At 41.8% G+C, this 23,408-nt stretch overlaps 1 protein-coding gene across 1 annotated transcript in view; it reads left to right on the forward strand.

Moving 5' to 3' along the window:
• The window catches only part of musk (muscle, skeletal, receptor tyrosine kinase), a 181,434-nt gene that overhangs the window by 29,051 nt on the left and 128,975 nt on the right, over positions 1–23,408 (forward strand). The window contains exons 4-5 of the mRNA XM_072258156.1: positions 1,038–1,165; positions 5,307–5,451. Coding sequence (XP_072114257.1) covers positions 1,038–1,165; positions 5,307–5,451 — 273 coding nt within the window. The remainder of the gene's footprint in view (positions 1–1,037; positions 1,166–5,306; positions 5,452–23,408) is intronic.

The following is a 23,408-nucleotide window of genomic DNA, read 5'->3' on the forward strand; positions in this document are numbered from 1 at the left end:
ACGATCACCAGCTCGTATTATTTCAACGCCTTTAGTAAATCTCCCCTTTACCTTCCCTGTTTTAAAACGATCAATCTTAGTTGTCCACAGAAACTTTCCCTTCCACTCCCCCCAACCCACTTCCCTCCCAAATCCTGTGTTTCACTGTGGTAAATCACTATTCAAAACCCTTGAACTTTGTAGGACAGTTTTATAATTTCCTGAGGATAACCTAATGAGATTTTAAAATATAAAGAAATGTACAGAAGTTAAAGATCTGAAATAAATACTGAAAATGCTGAGTCTTTTCTGATACTTTCAATGAGACAAAAGTCTCAATAGACTATTAAAAATAATAAGGAATTGCATTTCTATAGCACCTTTCACAACTTCCAAGATGTCACAAAGTTTTCACACCTGTGATGTAATATAGGAAGAATTGCAACCAATTAGCTTGCTACCAACTTACAAACAGCAACGTGATAATAACCAGATCATCTGGTTTACTGGCATTGGTTAAATCAAAGTCCAAGTCAAGTTTATTGTCATAAGTGCAAGTACATGTGTGCACAGGTGTAACGAAAAGCTTACTTGAACAGCATGACTGGCACATAGCGATAAACACACAACATTCATTAGAAAAACATAAATTAAACATAAATTATACATAATTTTTAAAAGAATGAATACAACTAGAACAAAAAAAAGCCTTCTGTAGTGCAAAGCGATCAATTACTGAGGTAATGATTAGGACTGTGCAGGTTAGTTCAAAATCTGAATAGTTGAAAGGAAGTAGCTGTTCTTGAACCTGAAATAATTCTATGGGATTTTTTATGTGCACCTGGGCTTAATGTCACAACCAAAAAGCAGTGCTGTACTGAGATTGACACTGGCCTGGAAATTCTGTGCTCAGATCCCTGGAGTGGAATCTAAGCCTGAAAATTCTAACTTAGTGACTATGAAGTGTCTTCAGAAAGAGCATCATAGGTACAGAATCTGTACAGTGAGGTTTGAATTCTACATTCAAGTGACTCTATGCTTACACAATGTCTCCTCAGAGCCAAAAATTATTAGGCCACCCACTGATGTCAGAGCTTTGCTGGGATCGAAGGTTGTGTTACCTTGCAGTACCATGGGGAATCCAAAACCAACCATTTCATGGATCAAAGATGAAAATGCGCTGAAGGTAAGCTCAAAAGCCTCTTCTGGACTGTTCAGATACTCAGATCATTCACAACCATCTCTGGTCTAAACACAAAAAGCTGGAGGAACTCAGTGGGCCAGGCTGGATTTATGGCATGAAATAGAACAGCGGTCCCCAACCACCGGGCAGTGGACCGGTACCGGGCCGCAAAGCATGCGCTACTGGGCCACGAGGAAACGATATGATTTGGCGAGTATGAGTCAGCTGCACCTTTCCTCATTCCCTGTCAAGCCCACTGTTGAGCTTGAACGCACGCGAGGTCATTACCCGCGCTTCATCCATGTCAGCGTGGGAAGGAGATCAACTCCTCCAGCTTGCAAATGACGACGGGCTGAAAAGTATGTTTGACATAACATCTCTGCAGGCATTCTGTATCAAAGTCAAGGCTAAGTATCCTGAGATAGCCACAAAAGCACTGAAAACGTTACTTCCATTTCCAACATTTTTCTGCTTAGTGAAGTTTTCTGCAATGAATGCAACGAAAAATAAATTGTGGAATAGACTGAACATAAGGAACCCCCTTCGAGTATCGCTGTCTCCCATCACCCCTCGATAGGACTGTCTTGTTGCAGGGAAACAAGCCCAGGGCTCCCACTGATTCAGCGATATTGGTGTGTTCCAATGATTTTATATGTTCATACGGGGAAAATACGTGCTGTGTGTTTAATATCCAAATGTTACCTAAAATGTTATGATGCTATTGACTTACTTATATAACCATATAACAATTACAGCACAGAAACAGGCCATCTCTGCCCTTCTAGTCCATGCCGAACGCTACCCTCACCTAGTCCCACCGACCTGCAATCAACCCATAACCCTCCATTCCTTTCCTGTCCATATACCTATCCAATTTTTCTTTAAATGATAATATCAAACCTGCCTCTACCACTTCTACTGGAAGTTCGTTCAACACTTATTTCAAACTCCCCTGTCCTCCCCTGATAATTGGCTTATCACTATATTCATGCGAGGAAAATATGCGCTGTGTGTTTAATATTAAATTCGTTAGATAAACCCTTTTAGAAACGAAATTGAGTGTATTAGCCACTTATCACTTATATTCCAGTCGTGATTAACCCCCCCCGAACAGAATCGCCAAAAACAATTTGCAGAAAAAAAAATCGGCAAGTACACGCATGCACACTGGTGCCCACGCAAGGCTTCATGGTCATTGTAGTCTTTCTTGGGTAAACACAACGTATTTGACTGCTACTCTTATCCATTGGCAACCCTACCCGTGCCCCCCCCATTCCCCCCCCCCCCGGCTCAGCCAGTCCGCAAGAATAAAGTCAATATTAAACCAGTCTGCAGTGCAAAAAAGGTTGGGGACCCCTGAAATAGACAGTTAATCTTTTGGGTCAATGGAGAGCCTAAACCTGAAACATCGATTGCCAGTTTCTCTGCATAGATACTCCCTGAACTGCTGAGTTTCTCCATATTTTTGTGTGTTGCTTCGTATTCCAGCATCTGCATCTTCTTTTGGTTTCCATTTTGATCTTCACATCGTTTGTAATGGATTTGATCTTGAACGGATTTCAAAAGAGTTCAGAGATTCCAAAATTTAGAACCTCAGGGAAACTTTTGAATGGTGTCATATCAGATTGTTCTATATAATGTTATTTCTCACTGGTTAAAAGAAAGTATGAAAGATGTACATTTTATAAGTTTAAATGATTTCAAATTTCCCTCGAAGCTTTGTACATTAATGTGTTCTAATGCAGGATTCTTTGCAGCCAAATTTTGCACAGAAGGTTTCCACAAACACTTGTTAGGTAAATGACCAGTTGATGCTGATTTGAGGGAGAAATATCAGCCCAGGATATTAGGGTGAACTCTCAGCACAGAAATTCTTCCAGGCTGGTCCAGTTGCACTAACTTGACTCTTGGGAAGAATGGTGGGAGGGGCAGAAATTGTGGTGGGCAGCGGATGGAATTAAACCAGGTGTGACCTTCACTCTGGGTTGCTGGGGATCCTATATACATGGCATGCAATGCTTTGTGCATCCAGGCATTGTGGTTTGGATCACCTGAACATCTGCATGAGAAGCACAGCCTTTCGGATTCAGTCCCTTGGGGAAGTTGCAGCAATGGAGACCTATTTGGGTGCAAGGCTTTCCCAAAAGAGGCAGGTGCATGATGGGAGTGGCCATCACGATTCTCTAATGGACAATCGGACAAGCTTTTATTCGATCTGGACAGCAACAGAAGTAGTAAAGTACATTTCAAGATGGAGGGTCTCGGCCCGAAACATTGACTCTCCATTTGTTCCAGTGGTGCACTCCACGAAAGAGCACAGGTCAGAAGGAGTGGTGAAGGCCCTGGTCCTGAACTCAAGACCTTTCTCACTGGAGTCACAATACTGAAGTAGTGTCTACAATCAGATAATAACCAATGGCTGACATCACAGTCCAAGGGCCCTCATGCATTACTGCTTGGAGAACCATCCTCTGTGAATTATGCACATGCAGAGATACCAAGCAATTCTGGTTTCAAAGCTATGTCCTGGTGCACAAAAAAGCTGAATTATGTGACTGTATTTCCAGTCCCTTCTTCAGTATAATTGTCGCAGGAATCTCTTATTTCCACAGGCGAGCGCACATGGTAAAATACCCTGTTATCAAGGCAGCACTGGGGGTAGGGGCTTTCAATAAAGATTCCCATTCAACTATGGTAAATCAGAGCAATGAATCCGAATCAGAAAGTAACAAAACATTCTTATTTCTTCTCTATGGTTTAAGGGTTGTATCACATATCAATATGCAATGGGTGGAGTAGGAACATCAGGGAGGAAGACAGTTGGAATGTGGGCAGAAGGAAATGAGTAACTGATGGCATTAACATAATGGGTCAAAGGCCTGATTCCCCACTGTATGAATGTAAGATCCTCCCAAACAAATCATATTATGCACAAAGCCCAAGGCCATATTATAGTGTTACATGTTCCCTGGATAATGTTGGTCCTGTGGCATGGGAGAGTCAAATAGGGAAGAAATTCAGGACAATGTGAGATGGAAAATCAGGGCATTGGATGAGATTTGGCATCAACTGGAGCTGGAATCTGTGGAATCTGTGATAATGGGTAGAGGCAGTGAGCGGGCTGGAGGGATGTGGGAGAGCAAGGGAATATGTAAAAAAACCTAGCTTCCCATTTGACTAAGTTTCTATTTGATGCACAAGAGCACAGCTTTGAAAAGTATAGACAATCTCTAATGAAGATCTGTCAAACTTCACTTGGTTGGAAAATCTTCCTTGTGACCTAGTTTCAAGATTATATTCCAATTCCCATATCATTGGAAATAAAACTCATAAACGACCATCCTTTGGGAGCATTCACATTTTGAGTCCATTGTGTCAGTCTATATTAAACTATTTCCCTTCCAATTAGGTTATTTAATCTGGTTGTGTGCAGTTCTGGATACCTCATTGTAGGAAGGAAGTAGAAGATTTAGAGTAGGTGCAGAGGAGATTTACCAGGATGCTGCCTGGGTTAGAGAACATGTCATATGAAGATAGGTTGAGTGAGCTAGGGCTTTCCTCTTTGGAGTGAAGAAAGATGAGAGGTGACTTAGTAGAAGTGTACAAGATGATAAGAGGCATAGATCGAGTGGACAGCCAGAGACATTTTCCCAGGATGGAAACGGCGATACTAGTGGCCATAACGTTAAGGTAATTGAAAGAAACTATAGCGGGATGTCAGAGGTAAGTTTTTTACAGGGGGAGTGGTGAGTGCGAGGAACACACTGCCAGGGGTGGTGGTAGAAGCAGATACAGTAGAAACTCATAGATAAACATGTGGGTATAGGAAAATGGAGGGCTGTGTAGGAGGGAAGAGTTATATTGATCTTAGAGTAGGTTAAAAGATCAGCAAACATTGTCTTGCTTCAGGACCTGTACTGCGCTGTAGTGTTCCACATTCTAAATTGCATTGAAGTATGCCCTTCTGGCCTTATAAAGGCCCTCCTTGGCTTTATAAGGTTTGTGTGTTTCTTGAACCATCCAAATGACTTTACGACAAGGGACTTCAAAATGTGACTTATTTGCTATTTTCCTTCTCGTAAAGCATGAAAAATTTGTACCTTTTGTTTTGAATGCAATATCAAAGTAATGCATTTGCTCATAGAAGGACCAGCCTCGAACTTCAGTGCTTGAGTCTGGGAACTTAAGAATTCGTACTGTTCAGCTTGAAGATGCAGGAAAGTATCGGTGTTTGGCAAGAAACAGCCTGGGCTTCGAGTATTCCAGATCTGTGACTCTGGAAGTACAAGGTAGGTCTAGTATCAAAGAACGATCTCTCAGGAAATAATTATCCCGATAAGTACAGTGTCCTTTGAACTAACAAATGTAACGCTTTTGTGTTCCTGTTGAATCACTTATTGTGATTAGCTATGAAATTTCTCTTTCCCTTGTTATAATATAAGTATTATACTATATAAAAAGTTAATAAATGGATTAACACCTTAATTAAAATGGATGGGCACAGGAATTACAATGTATTTACTATGAATATGTTTCAGGATCTTTAAATGGGAATATTTTTGAATAATTAACACTCTCTCTCTCTCTCTCTCTCTCTCTCTCTCTCTCTCTCTCTCTTTCTCATTTTCTCTCTCTCTTTCTTTCTCTCTCTTTCTCTCTCTCACAGCACCATTTCTATCCATGACACAGGACTGCTTTTTTTAATCATCACTTAGCTTTTAGGAAAGGGATTAGAATGCCTGGAATAACTGAATACTAATTCTGAATCATTGAATATGTTGACAGTGGTATCACAAGTATAACACATGCACAGGAAGCATATCTTTGAATTAAAACCTTTAAATCATTAGCAGCTGTGCTTCCAGCTGATAGAGCTCAGAATTGCCTCCATAAATCTCCCGGCTTCTCTATCTCCTTCATTTCCTTGAAGACGCCTCTCTGAAACTTAACTATTTAACTCTTGGTTTGATGGTCCATTCTGATCACCCTTTATGAGCCTCTTTGTTAAAGGTCCTGTAAGGTACCTTGACTCATTCTCCTATATTGAAGATGCCTTATGAATCAGACTGTTCCTATCTCTTTCCTAGAACCCATTCCTGGTCCAAATCCATAACCTGATAATCAATAGTCAAAAACTCTCAATCAGTGCAGTATTGCTTTCTGCAAATGTGGTTATTTTATTTTGCACGACAGATTATTTTTCCAATACTTATTTGCTTTTCTCCCTCATTCATTGTGCAGATTTTAATATGACAAATGCAACTGAAAGAGGTATTTTGCTTATCAGCTCAATGCATGTGTGCTGTGAGTGGTGTCACTAATATAGCAGTCACAATTTATTGGGAGAGCTCTTCATAAATAATTGTATACAGGGGTAATATACTCAGCTCCATTTTGCAAAAGACAACAGATAAGAAAATAATGCCGGAAATACTCAGCAGGATAAGCAGCATTAATGGAGAGAGATACAGAGTTAGCACTTCAGGTCAATTGCCTCTCACTGGAAGTGGGAATAAAACATGTTTCAAATGTGGAGAAAGGGAGGAAGGGAAGATGTTTCACATGACAGACTGAGGAATTAAATGACAGTGAAAGGTGGAAAAGCTGAGTATTGACGGGATTTTCCATGTTTTCTGGAGTTCCAGTAGGCAGTATTTTGCCAGTTACATTGATTTACAAGGTTCACTTCTCCCAATAAGGTGCTTTTAATATACAGACAGAAAGTCTGCATCTTGCACTGGCTCTGTACTTGCTGCTTGCTATTCCCTGCTCCTTTTGCATTGGTGTGCTATTTGCAAAAACAGCTGTGAACACGTGGGCTCTTAATGGTTTATGATTGCCTGGATATATGGTATCCCGTTGATATTCATTAGAAATAGTATCTACACTCTAGACATGTGCACCTTCTCTTTTCATCGCCTCAAGCTTTGTGCGCTGCCTCCAATATTTTAAAATGCACTGAGTGTTTATCTAGGGTGTGAAAATCAGCTTGCTCATTTCATAAAATACAAAGATGTCGAACATTTTGGAGCATCACCAACATAATAGAATAGAAATAAAGAAATGGCACAGCGTCCAGCACAGAAACAAACCATTCAGTCAAAACATTCCACATCAGTGCACCTGCTTCGAACAGGCTTCCCACGATCACCCCCAATCACAGAAAATCAGCATATCCCTTTTTTCCTTTTCTCCCTCACATATTTATACAACATCCCCTTAAATATCTCTCTGTTAATTGAAAAGCTCTCTCCCTGTGGAAACTAGTAGCAATAGCGGCGTTTCCTCCGACTGACTTATGGTGATACCCCCCACCCCTGCTTTGTTCTCTCCCACAGGTGGAAACATCTTCTCTGCATCAATCCTAGAGAATCCTTTTACCACTTTGAAGACTCCTGCCCCCCAACCACCATCAGGTCATCCTTTAACTCTCAGTGAGGGAACATGAATGAAAATGTCATTGCAGTAACTATTTGACTGTTCCAATACTGAATTACACCACCTGTGTAATGAATTTTGTTCTCCTTAAAACTATGACACGATAAAAAGGACTCTTGCCCTCACGACCTACCTCCTCATGGCTTTGCACCTTTTTGTCTGCCTGCACTGAGCTTTCTCCGTAAGTGTATCTGAATTCTGTCATTACTATACACTGAACTCTCCCAATGCACTGTTATAATGAAATGATTTCCATAGATGTAATACAAGACAAGTTTTTCACTGTATGACAATAATAAACCAACTTACCATTTTACGAATTTACCAATTTAAATGGGCAGTTCTCAAGGGTTTCTGAAGATTGAACAGAAGTATTTTGGGAATGTATATTCTGAGTGACTGAATATGGTAACTTGCTGCATTGGATTTGAGGCTTCAAACCATGTAACACTGGACAGCAATTAGGGCATCTAAGTACAAAAGTAAACTTTCTAAAGAAGGAAATGATAGCTGAAAGGTGATATGATTTTGACAATGAAATCATAGGAAACAGGCAGAATATCCAGAGGGTCAAAGGATAAACACTAGAAATATTGAAGGTGCATGTTGCAGTGGGAAAGTACAAAATTCAAAGTAAATTTATTATCGAAGTACATATATGTCACTATATATAACCCTGAGATTCATTTTCTTGCAGGCATACTCAATAAGTCCATAAAATAATAACAATAATAGAATCAATGAAAGCCCGCACCAGCTTTGCATTCAACCAAGGTGCAAAAGACCACAAACTGTGCAAATAAAAAAATAAAGAAAGAATAATCATAAATAAATAAGCAATAATATCAAGAACACAGGGGGAAGAGTCCTTGAAAGAGAGACCATTGATTGTGGGGACATTTCAATGATGGGGCAAAAGAAGTTGAGTGAAGTTATCCCCTTTGGTTCAAGAACCTGATGGTTGAGGGGTAGTAATTGTTCATGAACCTGGTGGTGTGAGTTTCTGAGGCTCCTGTGCCATCTTCCTGATGGCAGCAGTGAGATGAGAGCATGTCTTGGGTGGTGGGGGTCTCTGACGGTGGATGCTGTTTCCTGCAACAGTACAAGTAGAGGTGTTCAATGGTGCAGAGAGCTTAACCTGCGATGGACAGGGCCGCATCCACTACTTTTTGTAGGACTTTCTGTTCAACAGCATTGGTGTTTCCATTCCAGGCTGTGACGCAGCCACTCAGTACATTCCCCACCAGACATCTATAGAAGTCTGTCAAAGTATTAGCTGTCATGCCAATTATCCGCAAACTCCTAAGGAAGTAGACGCGCTGCTGTGCTTCTTTCGTAAATGCACTTACATGCTGAGCTCAGGTCAGGTCCTCCGAGATAATAACACTGAGGAATTTAAAGTTGCTGACCCTCTACACCACTGATCCTCTGATGAGGAATGGCTCAAGGACCTCTGGTTTCCTTCTCCAGAAGTTAATAATCAGCTCCATGATCTTGCTGACATTGAGTTAAAGGTGTTATGGCACCACCAGCCAGATTTTCAATCTCCCTCCTTTACTGAATCAACCACCTTTGATTCAGCCTATGACAGTGGTGTCGCCAGCAAACTTGAATATGGTAATGGAGCAGTGTTTAGCCACGTAGTCACAAGTGTAAAGGGAGTAGAGCATGAGGCTGAGCACACAGCCTTGTGGTGCACCTGTGCTCATAGAGATTGAGAGGGAGATGTTGTTGCCATTCCGAATTGACTGAGGAAATCGAGGATCCAATTGCGCAAGGAGATACTGAGGCCAAGGTCTAGGAGCTTATTGATTAGTTTTGAGGGATGATGGTATTGAATGCTGAACTGTAGTTGATAAAGAGCATCTTGATGTATGCGCCTTTACTGTCCAGATGTTCCAGGGTTGAGTGAAGAGCCAATGAGATAGCACCTGCTGTGCATCTGTTGTGCCAGTAGGCAAATTGGAGCAGATCTAAGTCACTTCTCAGGCAAGAGTTGATATTTTTTATCAGCAGCCTTTCAACAAACTTCATCACTGAGAATGTAAGTGCTATTGGACGACAGTCATTGTGGCAGGTTACCATGTTGTTCTTGGGCACCGGTATAATTGTACCCTTCTTGAAGCAGGTGGGAACGTCAGACTGCTGAAGCGAGAGTTTAATGATCTCAGTGAATACTCCAGCCAGTTGGTCAGCTCAGGACTTTAGTGCAAGGCCAGGTACCCTGCTTGGGCTGGATGCTTTCCGTAGGTTCACCCTCCTGAAGGCTGCTCACATGTGGCCTCAGAGACTGAAATCACAGTTTCATTGGACGCAAGTGAGCTTATGACAGTTCCTTCATGTTTTGACAGCCAAAGTGAGCCTAGATGGCATGGAGCTCATCTGGAAGTGATGGAAGTGATCTGGAAGTCATCTGGATGGTCACCTATGTCACAATTTAACTTTATAGCGGTGATAGTATTCAAGCCCTGCCACAACTGTTGATCATCCTTTGTCAATTCAAATTTAGTCTGGCATTACCACTTCACCCGTGAGATGGCTTTCCAGAAATCGTACCTGGATCTCTTGTAATTTCCTTGGTCACCAGATCTGAATGCCTCTGATCTGGCTCTCAGCAGATTGTGGATCTCATGGTTCATCCAGGGCTGCTTATTGCGGAAGACTCTGAATGATTTTTTCCGGACAAACTCACCTACCACTGTTTTAATAAGGTCCATTACAACTGTGGTGTGTTCATTCAGATCCAGGGATGAGTCTTTGAACATGGCCCAGTCCTCTTGAAGACTTGAAGCAATTCTCTGCCACCCGTGACAACCTCTTTGTTGTTCTAATCTCTGGAGCCTTGCTCTTTCGCCCCTGCCTGTATGCAGATGGGAGAAGGACAACCAAGTGATCAGATTTACCAGATGCACTCTGGGCATGGAATGGCAGGCATTCCTTATCTCAGTATAACAGTGGTCTAGTATGTTGGGACACCTGGTGCTACAGGTTATATGCTAGATTAGATTAGATTATGAGGACACACAGTCCTCCTTTATCGTCATTTAGTAATGCATGCATTAAGAAATGATACAATGTTTTTCCGGAATGATATCACAGAAACACATGACAAACCAAGACTGAAAAACTGACAAAACCACATAATTATAATGTATAGTTACAACAGTGCAAAGCAATACCGTGATTTGATAAGAACAGACCATGGGCACAGTAAAAATCTCAAAGTCTCTTGAAAGTCCCATCATCTCACGCAGACGGTAAACCTCCAGTGCCACAAACTTGCCGATGCAGCATTCCGGAAACATCCGACCACAGTGTGACTCTGAGTCCGTCCAAAAACTCCGAGCCTCCGACCAGCTCTCCGACACCGAGAACCGAGCACCATCTCTGCTGAGCGCTTCGACCCCGGCCCTGGCAACAGGCAATAGGCAAAGCCGAGGATCTGGGGCCTTCCCCTCCAGAGATTCTGGATCACACAGTAGCAGCGGCAGCAAAGCAGGCATTTCAGAAGTTTCTCCAGATGTTCCTCCGTGCTTCTCACGTCTGTCCCTATCAAATCAGGATTGTGCACGGCATCCTACCTCACAGATACGATATCATTCAGAACGGCTGCATGCGCTGCGTCGCCATCCCAACTCCTCCCTCCTTATGTTGATTGTAATTGGGCAGGACTTTCTTCAGACAAGCCTGGTAGAAGTCCGTGATGACGATTTGAAATGAGTTGGGATGGGCTGCTTCTTGTTTGGAGATGGCATCATGCAGTATCTCATCCGCTTGATTATCATTGGTCACTGGTGGTACGTAAACTGCAGTCAGGATTATGGAGGAGAACTCCCTAGGTATACAGAAACGGATGGATTAGGACAGTTTAGGACTGGTGAATTAAGAAAATCTGATTCATCATCATAATCTGTAATCTTTATTAATTATTATATTATTAGTGAGGAGGTGATTATAATAATTAAGTACTCCTCTGGCCTCTGCTTCCTCAATAAAATAACCATTCTTTATGGAACTGGTGCATTTAGCCTGAGTTGCTTGTTTTGGCTTTGTGCTTATGATGTTTAAATAACTAACCAGAATGGTTTGATATTCAAGTTCCCACTTCCTGCCTAGTGTTTCCTATACCACGTTCCTGTCCATATTGCCACTCACTGTATATGCATGTTGCTGTCTTAAATGCCGATGCTTTCTTGCACAGTCAGCTATGCTTCCGAAAGTCTGATGAGCTCATAGTTTCTATTGCTATCATTCGACTGATTCATTCCTGTTGCTTCCCCCATTCATGTCTATCTGACCTATATATCAACACACACAAAATGCTGGAGAAACTCAGCAGGACAGGTGGCGTCTATGGAGAAGGTTAAACAGTCAATGTTTGTGATGAAGGGTCTTGGCCTGGAAGTCGACTGTTTACTCTTTTCCATAGATGCTGCCTGACATGCTGAGTTCCTCCAGCATTTTGTGTGTGTTGCTTTGATTTCCAGCATCTGCAGATTTTCTCTTGTTTGTGACCTGTATATCAGCAGCTTAGTCTATGAAAGTCTATTAGCTCTCATATCTCAGGAGAATGGGTGAACCTGCTTCAGCTCAATACAACCCTGGTCTTTATGGAAAACCAGTTTCCTAAAGGAAGCTGGAACCATAGCCAATGGCCAAAACTATTTGAGTAACAGAAAAAATACTTTCACTTATAGAACTCCTTCTTTGTCCCTCTTCAAGACATATCAGTTGGTTTGCAAAGTACTTTTAATATGCACTGTCTGACACAACGGTGCGATATTGACCAATGTAAAACTGGTTGAGGGATGAAAATTGATTAGCTCCAACAGTGCAATGCCCTCTCAACACTTAGTGTCAGCCTCTGGAGTTTGCTGAATCCACAACCTTCCAGGTCTGGAATAAGGGACTTCCAGCTGAGTCACACCCAACAGTGGTATGCTGTTGAATGTTTCCATGGCAACACTCCAGTCACAAGATGTCAATATGTAAAAACTACAATGTACCATGAGACTCATAGTCATCAAACACACTCATGAAGTCACCAACATCACTGCAGTCTTGGTACAGCTATGTGGCAATGGTAAGATGCAATACTGTAGCATCTCCTGTAAGGTTAAATGTTCCCGCCATTCAGTGTGGACCATACAGTGATAACTTTCCTTTAAGATGATTGTGAAAACTTTCTCTGTGATTATCTGACTTGGTACCCTATAAGATGTACTAACCCTCAATAACTTTTCTTTCAATTCATCACAGTTTTTACAAATCAAAGATGGAGCCATAGCACTCATATTTTTTAAAGCAGGATCTCAATCCAAAATAACACACTCAAAATGCTGGAGGAAATTAGTAGGTCAGACAGCATCTATGGAAATTAATAAACAGCCAATGTTTTGGGCTGAGTCCTTCATCAGGACTGGAGAATGTTCATGTCATCAGGTTGGAGGCTACCAAGACTATAGCCTGTTGCATCTAGATAGCCTTCAACCTGATAGCATGAACATTGATTTCTCAAGCTTCCGATAATATCCCCCACTTCTCTCTTCTTCTTTTCCCCACTCTGGTCACCCTCTTACCTCTTCTCCTCACCTGAGTACCACCTTCCCCTGGTGTCCCTCCTCCTTCCCTTTCTCCTATGGTCGACTCCCTTCTGTCGGATTCTTTCTCCTCCATCCCTTTACCTTTTCCACTTATCACCTCCCAGCTTCTTACTTCATCCCCCTCCACCACCCACCTGGCTTCACCTATCACCTTCTAGCTTGTCCTCCTTCCCCTCCCTCACCTTTGTATTCAGACATCTTCCCTCTTCCTTTCCAGTCCTGAAGAAGAATCTCGGCCTGAAAGGTTGACTGCTTGTTCACTTCCATAGATGCTGCCCGATCTGCTGAGTTCCTCCAGCATTTGTTTGTGTTGCTCTGGATTTCCAGCATCTGCTGAATCTCTTGTATTTCTCACCTTTGTATCAACAGAGGCTGTTTGACCTACTGAGTTCTTCCAGCAGCTTATGTTTTACTCCAGATTCCAGCATCTGTGATCTCTTGTGTTTCTGGAGATTCCCATGTGGCTAAGTTTGATAATGTTGCAGTAAATGCAACAGAGCACATCACGATGTTAAAAATGTGATGCAAATAAATAAGGCCACACAAAGCAAGCATAGATGTGGTTTCCTCAAGCTTGTCCACCGTTCAATAAGATCATGGCTGATCCAACTTTCCTAAAGTTCTCTTTCCCCATAACTTTTGATTCCCTCATGATTGAAAATGAATGGGAGTAATGTAAATAAATGACTATTGGAATTGGATTTTGTGTTAAAAGATTATGAAATTTTTTGTTTTGATTTGATGATTGATGCCAGATATGTTGTTGTATAAGTAAGAGGGGTAGGCATAATATAAGCTGTAGCTTCAACCTACACCCTTTAAAGAATATCTATTTTTTTTGTTGTAATTTTGTCCTATAAAATCATCGTTGAAACTGATGCTTTTTGTTAGGTTTGTACTGACCGAAATAAATTTCATGCATTCAATCATTCATTCATTCATCATTCATTCATTCATTCAAAAATCTGTCTCAGCTTTGAATTCATTTCAGGATTCGTCTTTATAGCTTCCTTCAAGGGAAGAAATGCTTCATCAGACTAAATAAGAGTGTCTTTCAAAGTAAAGTAAATTTATTTAATATCAAAGTTCATATGGTGTCGCCATATACAACCATTAGATTTATTTTCTTGTGGACATTCTCAATAAATCCATAATAGAATAATAACCATAATAGAATCAATGAAAGACCACACCAGCCTGGACATTCAACCACTGTGCAAAAGACAACAGACTGTGCAAATACAAAAAGAAAGAAATAATGGTAATAAATAGATAAGCAAGAAGATGAGATGAAGAGTCCTTGAAAGTGAGTCCATTGCAGGAACATTTCAATGATGAAGTTGAGTGAAGTTATTCCCTTTGGTTCAAGAGCCTGATGATTGAGGGGTAATAACTGTTCCTGAACTCGGTGGTGTGAGCCCTGAGGCTCCTATGGCTTGTTTCTGATGGCAGCAGCGAGAAAAGGGCACGTTCTGCGTGGTGGTGGGGGGCCTGATGATGGATGCTGCTTTCCTGTGACAGTGTCACAAGTGAATGTGCTTAATGGTGGGGAGGGCTTTCCCTGTGATGAACTGGGCTGTAACAACTACCTTTTGTAGGACTTTCCACTCCAAGGGCATTGCTGTTTCCATACCAGGCTGTGATGCCACCAGTCAATATACTCTCCTCCAGAGATCTGTAGAAGCTTGTCAAAGTTTTAGATGTCATACCAAATCTCGGTGAACTCCTAAGGAAGCAGAGGTACTGTCGTGTTTTCTTTGTAATTGCATCTATGTGCTGAACCCAGGACAGGGTCCTCCGAAATAATAACAATGAGGAGTTCTGAGCACTCTGGCTCTAGACTCTCCTTAATTAAACATCCTCCCAGCACTTCCCCAGCCCCTAAAAATGTTATATGCTGCAATATGATAGTCCTTCATTTTCCTAAATTCCACCGGGTACAGCCCCAATCTCTCAACCTTTCATCAGAAGAGATGATGATCCTAATAAAGCCTTTCTGAACTGCTTCCAAAATCTTTATTTAAATAAAGTGATTAGAATTCTGCAGAGTACCCTGAACGTCATTTCAGTTTTGTCCTAATCAGATGTAGTAAGATCTCCTTATTTTTATATTCCAAACACTTGCACTCCTGGCACTTAACCCTGTGCATCCCACTGCTCACAGATTGCAAACCCCCTTCACCTTACCCACTGCTTCTGCTCGTTAGTTAATTCTCTATCCATGCTAATAAATTGCGTCCAATGCCATGTGCTCTTATTTTGCAAAATAACCTTTCCTGTGGCAGCTTGCCGAATGTCTTTTGAAAGCCCGAAACTTATTAAATCAACTAGTTCCCCTCCATCACACTGGTTGTTAGTTCCTCAAAGAACTCTAATAACTTTGTCAGGCATGATTTTTGTTTCATGAAGTCACACTGATTCTGTTTGATCAGTGTATGATTTCCCAGATGTTATGCTTAATTTCTTACTAACAATGTTTTTCCAATAATAGACATTAGGCCATCCAGTAGGTGGTTACCTATTTTGTGCCCCTCTCCTTTTTTTTTGATCAATAGTATTACATTGTTTTATTTTAGTACTGTACCTCGCCAAAATCTAAAGATGTTCGTAAGATTTCAGGTAATGTACTCATTATATGAAATACGACTTCTAAGATCCTCAGAATAAAACCTTCAGGAATGGGGACCTATCAGCCTTAAGACACATTATTTTGCTTGATATTAATTCCCTAGTGATGGTGATGGTATTTAATTATACTTCTGCATATTTTTCTTCGTATTAATGGGATGTTAAATGCCAGCAGAGTACAGATAGTAAATGGCATGGACCTTGGGAGTGTTAACAGAGTGACCTTAAGGTGCAGGTTCATAGTTTGCTGGGAATGGTGATACGGGTGGATAAGATGCTGAAGAAGGCATTTGACATGTTTGCCTTGATGGCTGAGGCATTGAGTATAAGTGCTGGGGTGTCATGTTTCAGCTTTACAAAATGTTGGCAAGACTGCACTTGGAGTACTGTGTGCGGATTCGATTGCCACTCTACAAGCAGGATGTGGTAGCATTACAAAGGGCGAGGAAGAAAAGCACTAGTATGGTGCTGGGAACTGAGAGTTGTGGTTACAAGGCTGGGGGACAATCCTATCTGACCCATTAGAAATATATAAGACTATGAGGTGCATAGATAGGGTAGATAGTAAGAGTCTTTTTCCCAGGGTAGTTGAGTCTGAAATCAGACAGTTTAGGTTTAAGTTGAGTGGGGAGAAATTTAAAAGAGATCTGAGAAGCAAGTTTTACCTACAGCGGGTGATGAATAGCTCGAATAACTGACTGGAGAGGAAGTAGAAGCAGATATAATTACAATGTTAAAAAGGCACTTGTGCCATTTAATGGTGGAAGGTGGGATTAGCATAGATAGGCATAATTGTTGCTGTGAGCTGTGAGAGGAAATTGGAACACCCAGAGGCACATGGAGAACATGCAAACTCCACACAAACAGCACCAGAGGTCAGAATTGAACGTGGCTTTGGAAGCTGTGAGACAGCAGCTCCACCTAACTATGCCACTGGGCCAGCCTTCTTTCCAGGGAGTAACACTGACAATTATAATACCACTGATGATATCTGGATGAACTGCAAGTCAGTAAAACAATGCTGGGGTACACAAAACCATTATACCAAGGTGTCCACCATAACTTATTAATGAGGCTTAACTTCTTTTCTTTGCATTGATGCCATTAGGAAGAAGGTACAGGAGCCTCAGGACTCTCACCACCAGGTTCAGGAACAGTTATTACCCCTCAGCCAGGCTCTTGAACCAAAGGGGGATAACTTCACTCAACTTCACTTGCCCCATCATTGAAATGATCCCACAAACTATGGATTTGCTTTCAAGGACTCTTTACCTTACGTTCATGATATTTATTGCTTATTTATTATCTTTATTTTTTTCTCACCTGAAGCTGGTTACCTGGGTTTCATCACCTTAAGTTACAGAGAAAGGTTGAACAAGTTGGGTCTTTATTCTTTGGAACGTAGAAGGTTGAGGGGGGACTTGATAGAGGTGTTTAAAATTATGAGGGGGATAGATAGAGTTGATGTGGATAGGCTTTTTCCATTGAGAGTGGGGAAGATTCAAACAAGAGGACATGAGTTGAGAGTTAAAGGACAAAAGTTTAGGGGTAACATGAGGGGGAACTTCTTTACTCAGAGAGTGGTAGCTGTGTGGAACGAGCTTCCAGCAGAAGTGGTTGAGGCAGGTTCGATGTTGTCGTTTAGAGTTAAATTGGACAGCTATATGGACAGGAAAAGAATGGAGGGTAATGGGCTGAGTGCAGGTCGGTGGGACTAGGTGAGAGTAAGAGTTCGGCACAGACTAGAAGGGCCAAGATGGCCTGTTTCCGTGCTGTGATTGTTATATGGTTATAAAACCTGAGGTAGGGTGTGGCCAAGTACGGTCATTTCTCAATTTCTAGAAATTTTCGGATTATTCTTGTGGTGTTTAGTATTGTGGCTTTCTGGAGATTTACATAGATATTACTGTGTAGCCCTAATTGTTTAATGCTATTGTGTAGTGCCTTTGGGATGACACCAGGTGTAGTAGATAATTACTATTGGGACAACGTACACCTTATTCATGTTCCAAAGTCTTTTAATTTCCTCTTTTAATTTAGCACATTTCTGGTGTTTTTCACTTACTGGTTTCTGTAAGTTATGTGAGTTGGAAATGGCTATGTTATTATTATTATTTCTTTCTTTTTGTATTTGCACAATTTGTGCCTTTTGCACAGTGGTTGAATGCCCAAGCTGGTGTGGTCTTTCATTGATTCTATTGTGGTTATTATTCTATTAATGATTTATTGAGTATGTCCACAAGAAAATGAATTTCAGAATTGTATACAGTGACATATCTGTACATTGAATATAAATTTACTTTAAAATTTGAACTTTAACTTACTCAGAAAGGTAAACAAAATTGCCTATTTCATCTATGCAACACTGTATTTCAATACATTGTGCAGATAAAGTTCCATGTCAGGATCTGCCTTTTAAATTACAAACTCTACAAAGTGGAATCTCTTCAACAAGAGTAAAATTGCTGGGAACAGTTGGTCAGTTTTTGATGAAAACCTAAACCTACTGTTGAATCACTTCTTGTCACTTCTGATGAACAACTGATTCTTAAAGAAGTCTTAACTCAGACAAACCCGTAGCCTCAGGCAAAACCATCCTAAATTCAACTAAGTGCTGAATCCTACTGATTCACTTCAAAACTGGGAATAATTAGAACATGCTAATTTGTCATTTAGGCCTGAATTCAGTATGTATCACTATCACCCCACTGGGCAAGTGTACTCTACTATTGATGAAATGCCATCAAGCTGTCTTTGAAGGGTAATCCTCCCGTCATACCTACCATACAGACCATGAACTCTGATGGTTTTGTGGTGATAAAGGTTACTTGGTGAAGGAATTTGCCCTTCTCTGTTTGAGATGTGATTGAAGAGCAGAACCATACACTGACACTTGTGCTCATAGAGAGGGAGTGAAAGGGCAGTGGAAGATGTGAGCAAATATAGAGAAACTCAGGCAGCTGGGTGGACTGGCAAGGAGCAAGTGATAGAGGTTCTGTTAGAAACAAGGGAAACCCTTTTGAAGTTTAAATCTTCCCTTTGATGGGAGTTTATTGAAACCCTCTCTCACTGCTCCCCCTCTCTGATTTCTCCTGTCCACCGATATTTTTAAAAAAATAAATGAACATTGATTTTGCGAACCTCCAGTAATTGCCCCCTTCACCCTTCCCCATTCTCATTTCCCTCTCTCACCCTATCTCCTTACCTGCCCATCACATCTCTCTTGTGCTCTTCCCCTTTTCCTTTCTTCCATTGCCTTCTGTTGTCTGCTATCAGAGTCCCCCTTCTCCAGCCCTTTATCTCTTTCACGAAACAACTTCCCAGCTCTTTGCTTCACCCCCTCCCCTGCTCCTGAGTTCACCTATCACTTACTACCTTGTACACCTTCCTCCCCTCCCCCCACCTTCTTACTCTGACTTCTCATCTCCTTTTTTCAGTCCTGATAAAGGCCCAAAATGTCCACTGTTTACTCCTTTCCATAGGTGCTGCCTGGCCTGCTGAGTTCCTTCAGCATTTCGTGTGTAGTATGAGGGTTGGTTAGAATTCATGTCACGCCCTCATTGAAACCTCTATTTCTCTGTTTCCCAGCTTGATCATTGCTAGAAGTCAAAGACTTCCACATGGAAAGGGGCGAGGAAAGTTTGCCCATCACTCAGCCCTCAATAGACATATGGAAGGGACTGGCCCCTCCAGGATAGGCAGGTTCTGATACCTGTTTGCTGAACAGTCAGGCAGTTCGTGATAAAGAGACAAATATTCTGGTCAAACACCTGTCATTTCTGGTGAACAGCTAATTCTTGATGAAGCTGTACCTCAGTTACCCGTAGCCTGAAGGAAAACCACCCTAAAAGTGCTGAGTTCTGTTGACATTCCTCTCAAAATTGAGAATTACTGGACCAGATGCACTTGAATTTGTCGAGCTCCCAAATGTGTGGTAAGAAGCTGATTTACATATGGTAATGAAGCGTGCCACCTCCCTTGGAGAAGCAAAACCTTGTCCAATGCATGCATATGCTAGCTGCCATTTAAGATGTGTTGTGCTTTTTATTAATTAAATGCCTTCTTCACTTGCTCTAGTCCATTGGAGTTGGGGAGATGCAAAGGGTTAATACCAATCGCCATCTTCAACTATAGCTGCTAATATTTGCCTCTGTTAAAATCATCACCAGTAATTAGCTAGCCTGGCAATGAGCTTGCTTGCTCTCCATCTGTTTTTAGCCTTGACGTTGACTGCTTGACCATGTTGACAGGACGTTTCCTTACCATCGGTATCATCTCAAATCTCTACAAAACACTAAGTAGTCAACAATTCCATCATGGCACATTAATACGTTCTATGAATTACATCAACACCTCCAACATCCGATTCTCAAGAGTTTTACCATTTGTCCAACCCCCACCCCTAATCATCTGCTTCCCCCACACTCTGCACTAATCTCAAATCATCTATGAACAATGAATACACTCAGACATCAACCCACTCCTGTCACATCTCATTATCTCAGGATGCACTGTTGACTTAAGGGTGAATTATCAATATAATGGTGGTTAAGTATGTGTGGACTAATGTTTCACTTACGAATCTGCTCCTGTGGCTTGATTAACAGCTTTGATTACAGTGCCCACGTTTAACCTTATTTCTTCTCTTCTGGTGTTCTGGAAGATTTACTCGTAACATATTTTTTGTTTCTTTATGGTGATAGAAGGAAATGAAACTCTGCAGGACTTCAAAGGTATCCTCAGCTTGTCCATGTCAACTGTGTCTAGTGGAAATAGATTGTCATACCAGATACATTGCTTTGATGAATTTACATTGTTTTATTTTACATTAAATGTGGCTATCTGCAAAATATTGTAATACCAAAATCAGAAATTCGAAAGCATAAAAGTTGGTCTAAATCAGTAAAATTAGTCAATTAAGCAGAACAGATAGCCTTCATTGAACTGAGAGAATGGAAGTACACTCAGAGGTCACTTTATTAGCTACACCTGTACACCTGCTTGTTAATGCAGGTATCTAATCAGCCAATCATGTGACAGGAACTCAATGCATAAAAGTTTGCAGATCAGGTCTCGTTATTGATCAGACCAAACATCAGAATGGGGAAGAAATGTGATCTAAGTGATTCTGACTGTGGTATGACTGTGGGCACCAGATGGGGTAGCTTGAGTGTCTCAGAAACTGCTGATCTCCTGGGATTTTCATGCACAATAGTCTCTAGATTTTACAGAGACCGGTGAAAAACATATAAAATATTCGGTGATGAGGGAGGTCAGAGGAGAATGACCAGACTGGTTCAAGCTGACAGGAAGGTGACAGTAACTCAAATAACCACACATTACAACAGTGGTGTGTAGAAGAGCATCTTTGAATGCACAACATGTTGAACCTTGAATTGGATGGGCTATAGCAGCAGAAGACAACACAGTTCCACTTCTGTAACTAACAAAATGGCCACTGAGTGTATATGCCTGCCTGGTACTGCCATGTTAAACCTTTGCCCACTCCACACACTTTACTTGAGAGAAAGGAACAAGAAAGCGGCGATTTATTCCTTCAGATTTGTTCTACCAATTAATTTGATGGTGGCTATGAATCTCACCCAAACTAATTCAATATCCTTTAATACTATCTGGATAACCAGACTCCATCATTCTCACAGCAGGCCAGGCAGTATCTCTAGGAAGAGGTACAGTCGACATTTTGGGCCGAGACCCTTCGTCAGAACTAACTGAAGGAAGAGATAGTAAGAGATTTGAAAGTGGGAGGGGGAGGGGGAGATCCAAAATGATAGGAGAAGACAGGAGGGGGAGCCAGGGCATTCCAGGACGAGGAAGATGTCCTCCTTTTTTAAAGAAAGGGGTTTCCCTTCCTCCACTATCAACTCTGCTCTCAAATGCATCTCCCCCATTTCACGCACATCTGCTCTCACTCCATCCTCCCGCCACCCCACTAGGAATAGAGTTCCCCGGTTCTCACCTACCACCCCACCAGCCTCCGGGTCCAACATATTATTCTCCGTAACTTCCGCCACCTCCAACGGGATCTCACCACTAAACACATCTTCCCCTCCCCCCACTCTCTGCTTTCCGTAGGGATCGCTCCCTACGTGATTCCCTTGTCCATTCGTCCCCCTGCATCCCTCCCCACTGATCTCCCTCCTGGCACTTATCCATGTAAGCGGAACAAATGCTACACATGCCCTTACACTTCCTCCCTCACCACCATTCAGGGCCCCAGACAGTCCTTCCAGGTGAGGCGACACTTCACCTGTGAGTCGGTTGGGGTGATATACTGTGTCCGGTGCTCCCGATGTGGCCTTCTATATATTGGCAAGACCCGACGCAGACTGGGAGATCGTTTTGCTGAACACCTATGCTCTGTCTGCTAGAGAAAGCAGGATCTCCCAGTGGCCACACATTTTAATTCCACATCCCATTCCCATTCTGATATGTCTATCCACAGCCTCCTCTACTGTAAAGATGAAGCCACACTCAGGTTGGAGGAGCAACACCTTATATTCCGTCTGGGTAGCCTCCAACCTGATGGCGTGAACATTGACTTCCCTAACTTCCGCAAATGCCCCACCTCCCCCTCGTACCCCATCCATTATTTATTTATATACACACATTCTCTCTCTCTCTCTCTCTCTCTCTCTCCTTTTTCTCCCTCTGACTATACCCCTTGCCCATCCTCTGGGTTTTCCCCCCCTCCCCCTTTTCCTTCTGTCTGGGCCTCCTGTCCCATGATCCTCTCATATCCCTTTTGCCAATCACCTGTCCAGCTCTTGGCTCCATCCCTCCCCCTCCTGTCTTCTCCTGTCATTTTGGATCTCCCCCTCCCCCTCTCAAATCTCTTACTAGCTCTTCCTTCAGTTAGTCCTGACGAAGGGCCTTGGCCCGAAACGTCGACTGTACCTCTTCCTAGAGATGCTGCCTGGCCTGCTGCATTCACCAGCAACTTTGATGTGTGTTGCTTGAATTTCCAGCATCTGCAGAATTCCTCGTGTGTCCATCATTTGCAGTCTTGAATGTTTATAACTAACCCTGAGCACTTTGGAGGGAAAGAATTTCAAATTCCCTCTTTCCTTTGTATAAGGGGGTGTTTCCTGACTTTTCCTTGAAGAGCCAGGATAACTTATTCACATTTGGTCCATCTGGCCTATGCAACAAACAGTTAGGCTGCTATAGTTTCATGGTAGGGGCTCATTGGACCAAATAGCCTCCTTCTATCTTGTTATGAGCTTAAGTCAGTAAGTTGCTTCCAAACTTAATTGTCTTCCATTCACTTTGTGCAAGTTTCCTGTTCTTTTCCTTTCTAAGTGTACATCCATATTTTCATATGAATTTAAATAGAAACTGGACAATGAGAGCTCAATCAATTCTCCAAAAGCAGTCAGAATATCTGAATGTCCATGACTGGAGTTGGTTAAATATTTGCTTTTACTTAGGGAGAGATACAGCATAGAAACAACCCCTTTGGCCACAGAGTCCATATTGACCATCATCTGCACATTTACACTAACCTACATTAATTCTATTTTACAAACAAGAGAAAATCTGCAGATGCTGGTTTT

Source organism: Mobula birostris, chromosome 5 (genome assembly GCF_030028105.1).
Source record: "Mobula birostris isolate sMobBir1 chromosome 5, sMobBir1.hap1, whole genome shotgun sequence".
Taxonomy (NCBI): Eukaryota; Metazoa; Chordata; class Chondrichthyes; order Myliobatiformes; family Myliobatidae; genus Mobula; species Mobula birostris.